This window comes from Mus pahari, chromosome 3 (genome assembly GCF_900095145.1).
Source record: "Mus pahari chromosome 3, PAHARI_EIJ_v1.1, whole genome shotgun sequence".
NCBI classification, from domain to species: Eukaryota; Metazoa; Chordata; class Mammalia; order Rodentia; family Muridae; genus Mus; species Mus pahari.
The window spans coordinates 24629001-24633736 of record NC_034592.1 but is presented as its reverse complement, the minus strand read 5'-3'; the positions used below and the strand labels follow the sequence as shown (position 1 = coordinate 24633736).

At 35.5% G+C, this 4736-nt stretch overlaps 1 protein-coding gene across 2 annotated transcripts in view; it reads left to right on the top strand.

The window, feature by feature from the left end:
- Rc3h2 (ring finger and CCCH-type domains 2) overlaps nt 1-4711 on the top strand; it is a 53635-nt gene extending 48924 nt beyond the window's left edge. The window contains exons 15-22 of one of the 2 annotated variants that reach the window (XM_021193475.2): nt 456-602; nt 939-1152; nt 1725-1809; nt 2033-2114; nt 2201-2335; nt 2465-2572; nt 2671-2800; nt 4015-4711. In XM_021193475.2, coding sequence (XP_021049134.1) covers nt 456-602; nt 939-1152; nt 1725-1809; nt 2033-2114; nt 2201-2335; nt 2465-2572; nt 2671-2800; nt 4015-4043 — 930 coding nt within the window. In that variant the 3' untranslated portion in view covers nt 4044-4711. Of the gene's footprint in view, nt 1-455; nt 603-938; nt 1153-1724; nt 1810-2032; nt 2115-2200; nt 2336-2464; nt 2573-2670; nt 2820-4014 lie in introns of both variants that reach the window. The other variant, XM_021193474.2, reaches the window with a different exon arrangement.
- The last annotated feature ends 25 nt before the right edge of the window (nt 4712-4736 follow it).

Genomic DNA, 4736 nt, shown 5'->3' with positions numbered 1-4736 from the left:
AGCCCTGGCTGTCCTGGAGTTCACTCTGTAGACCAGGCTGGCCTTGAACTCAGAAATCTGCCTGCCTCTGCCTCCCGAGTGCTGGGATTAAAGGTGTGCAACACCATGCCCAGCTGATATTTTCTAATATACATAAATGTTATTGCTTAGAGCTGATTTGTTTATTTACTTACTTCATTCACTTTGAGAGAAGTTTTGCTTCGTGCAACTAGGCTGGAGTGGAACTCAAATATATAGCCCAGTTGACCTTGAACTCCATGCCTTAGACTACCAAATGATGTTTGTTACGGAAGTGAGCCAACATACCCAACTGTTATTTAGCTATGGGAAAGAGTTTAATTATTAACTACATGATCCTAATTGTATGATAGTTACTTAGTATTAGTTAGTTTACAAGCTTGCAAAGATAGGTTTCATACTAATTTACCTTTTTTCCCCCTTCTTTTTTTAATCAGTTCTCTGAGAGTCTGAGTGGCACAAAATTTGAGGAAGACCATCTTTCCCATTATTCTCCCTGGTCTTGTGGCACCATAGGCTCTTGTATAAATGCCATTGATTCGGAGCCCAAGGACGTAATTGCTAATTCAAATGCTGTGTTGATGGTATGATTTGCTTGATTGGGGAAGAGGGTGGTGGAGGTAGGGAAGATAATGTTGGTATCTGAAGTTTTTAAATGAATACTTTAGTCTTTCATATTCTGGCTGTGTATAACTTACCTGTAAATATCAGGGTAATATTTCAACAAAACTAATTTTATGTAATGTTTAAATTATTTAACCATAGTTTGGTAGTTTAATATAGTTGTTATATACCATTGAGATCTAAAGTTAATATAAACTTGACCAGAAAAACCTAATTATGTGTTTTGAGAACATACTTTATCGTTAGCCACAGGAGTTGTCAGCAGCTCTTTCATGGGTATTTTTTGGTATGTGTAGGACCTGGACAGTGGGGATGTAAAGAGAAGAGTGCATTTATTTGAAGCTCAGAGAAGGACAAAAGAAGAAGACCCAATAATTCCCTTTAGTGACGGACCCATTATCTCAAAATGGGGTGCAATTTCCCGATCCTCCCGAACAGGCTACCATACAACAGATCCCGTGCAGGCGACTGCTTCCCAAGGAAGTGCAACCAAGCCCATCAGTGTGTCAGGTAAGCCACTTTACTAATACCAAGGAGTTTACCATGCACTTTCTATTCCTAACCTGTGAGGTAGAAAACATTCCACTTCGTAATATGACAATGAAATGGTTTAAGCAGAACTTTTGGTTAGTGGGGAAAAAATGCATTGCCATTTTTAAAAGTACATATTTATATATTTATATTCTAATTTTAAAATTTTCTTTCTTTCTTTCTTTCTTTTTTTTTTTTTTTTTTTTTTTTTTTTTTATTTACATTTCAACAGGGTCTCACTCTATATCCCAGCTGGCCTCACNGAACTTTTGGTTAGTGGGGAAAAAATGCATTGCCATTTTTAAAAGTACATATTTATATATTTATATTCTAATTTTAAAATTTTCTTTCTTTCTTTTTTTTTTTTTTTTTTTTTTTTTTTTTTTTTTTTTTTTTTATTTTGAGACAGGGTCTCACTCTATATCCCAGCTGGCCTCACACTTGTGGCAGTGCTTCTGCCTTAGCCTCCTGAGTGCTGGGATTGCAGATGTGTACCACCTTGTCTGCCTTATTTTCTGCCTTTCTAAACTGTTTCTCTGTGTTCCATGCAGATTATGTCCCTTACGTCAATGCTGTCGATTCAAGGTGGAGTTCATATGGCAATGATGCCACATCATCAGCACACTATATTGAACGGTAACTATACTCTCATTTCCTTTACTCTCAAACTTACATGCACCTTAAAATAGAAAAACCAGCCTTGCTAATTTGAGCTGTATAAAAACTTTCTGAAACAAAGTTTACATTTGGAATAGTGACAAAAACACATTTAGTGATAGTTACAAAGAACATAGAGTCATTAATGCTTTGGTTGCTTTATATCTCACTTTAACTACAGTAAATATAATTCTTTTTAAAGGGACAGATTCATTGTTACTGATTTATCTGGTCATAGAAAGCATTCTAGTACCGGAGACCTTTTGAGCATTGAACTTCAGCAGGTAGGCTCTATATATTTAGCTTTGATTTTTATAATGTAAAATAATAATTGAAAGCTAAGCTTATGTTTTCTTCTCTCTTCATGGAGGCCAAGAGTAACTCATTACTTCTTCAGAGGGAAGCTAATGCTCTGGCCATGCAACAAAAGTGGAATTCCCTGGATGAAGGCCGTCACCTTACTTTAAATCTTCTAAGCAAGGAAATTGAACTGAGAAATGGAGAGGTAAGAGAACTAAACCTCTCAGCAATAAACTCAGACTTCTGAACTAAATCTTTAGCCATATCATTAGACTTCTTAGTTTAATTTAAAAGAGATTCTGCAGGTATAAAATTATTATTATTTTATTTATAGAATGACTACACAGAAGACACTGTAGATGCAAAGCCTGATAGGGATATTGAGTTAGAGCTTTCAGCCCTTGATACTGATGAACCTGATGGCCAGAGTGAACAAATTGAAGTAAGTGCCTCAATTGGATAAGTAGTGGCTTTGTTCTGTTGCAAATTAAAACACATAAAATACTGTCATATTGAAGGATTAACATTTTACTTTCTTAGGAAATTTTGGACATACAACTTGGTATCAGTTCTCAAAATGATCAGTTGCTCAATGGAACAGCAGTGGAAAATGGTCATCCAGTCCAGCAGCACCAAAAGGACCCAGTAAAGCAGAAGAGACAGAGTTTAGGTGAAGACCATGTGATTCTGTGAGTGTTAGACAGACCCTTCATAATCAGAGGGTGTAGGCAATAAATACTTAAGAGAGGTAGATGCGCTGTTAGATTCTTTTTTTTTGCCTTTTTCTATTTATGAGGAAACCTTGTATAATAAAGTAATGATTTGGTCAGTGTTTTTAGAGACATTTGAACTAGTAAAGCAGTTTATTTTAAAACCGAAACTTAATTTGGGAATGAAAGTTCTCCTATCTCTAACATCAGGTTATAATTCTTCAATTTGACCAAACTTGAAGATCATAGAATGGAAAAATAAATCCTAGATTATTTCAATACTTGGGAAGCACAGGCAGAATCTGCTATTTACATGTTCTAAGTTGTCATGGACTCCAGAGCAAGACAAACCACAAAGTCTCAAAAACAAACCACAAGGGGCTGGAGAGGTGACTCAGCAGTTAAGCGCACTTGTTTTTTTGTAGAGGACTCAGGTTTGGTTCTCAGCATACACATGGTGGCTTATGACCATCCATAACTCTTGTTTCAAGGGATTCAACACACACACACGCACACACACACACACACACACACACACACACACACACACGCAACCTCCAAGGGCATTGTACACATGTAGTGCACATACATACATGAAAGTAAAACACTGTATACATAAAATAAATCTTATTTTAAAAATCCTTTAAAACTAAAGCAAAAAAAAAAAATCTTGTTATGATGTTCTTGGCTATTATATTGCTATTTTGTATAATTTTTGCCAAATCTTTGGTCCTGGTCTTAAAATACTGATTAGATGACACAAATTATCAAGTTTAATTTTTAAACTTTAAAAATATGACTTTTTTAGTGACTTGTAATACTTTAAAAATTATTTAATTTTTATTAGTTTTTATGTGTATGGGTGTTTTGGCTGCATATATGTCTATGCATTTGCAAGCCTTGTGCCTAGAGAGGCCAGGAAGGACATTGCTTCCCCGAGATTGGAGTTACAGACTGCTGTGTGGTATTGGCTGTTGAACCCTCAGGTCCTCTGGAATAGCAGTTGTGCTTTAACTTCTGAGCCTTCTCTTTAGCCACTATTTAATACACCTTTTAATAAAGAAGATAGGCTTTTTCTGTGGGCTTAGGGTTTGAAGTAGCTTTCAGAGAGCAAATATGATAACTCTTAAATTGTACTTAAAGTTAATTTGTTTTCACTGTCATTTTCTCTCAGGGAGGAGCAAAAGCCAATTCTGCCGGTAACATCTTGCTTTAGCCAGCCACGTCCAGTGTCTATTAGCAGTGCAAGCTGCCTCCCCATCACCACATCTGTCAGTGTTGGCAACCTCATTCTGAAAACTCACGTTATGTCTGAAGATAAAAACGACTTTTTAAAACCTATTGCAAATGGGAAGATGGTTAACAGCTGAAAGGAGGCTCAGCTTTCAAATCTGTGACCACACCATGGAAGCATTTACACTAGCTTTTTATATATATAATATATATTATATAATGTATATTTTTTTTAAAAAAAAGATATTACTGGGGGCATCCATTTCCTGTGGACTCTTTGATACTTCAAGCCCTCTTGCATTAGCATTATGAAAAAAAAAAAGAAAATTTACTTTACTAGGGTAATGTTCACTTTCCAGAAATTATTGGAATTTGGACAACATTTAACTTAAGCTTCAGCAGCTTTTTATGAGTTTGTAGCAATCCGGTGCAGTAACTGAGCCATTTCCTATTTTAAATGGCTTCTACAGTAAATTAACAACTCAGTTATTAAACTAGCAGGATCCTACAATGATACATCTAGTGAAAGTAGAGTTAATTAACTTATTTCTATTTTATGTTTCACTGAGAGAAATTTCCATCTCATTCCAGCTGCTTTATTTATCTTTTTCATTGGACTTTGCATGGATTTTTCTTTTTTGTTTTTCCTTTTTCTTTTCTTTT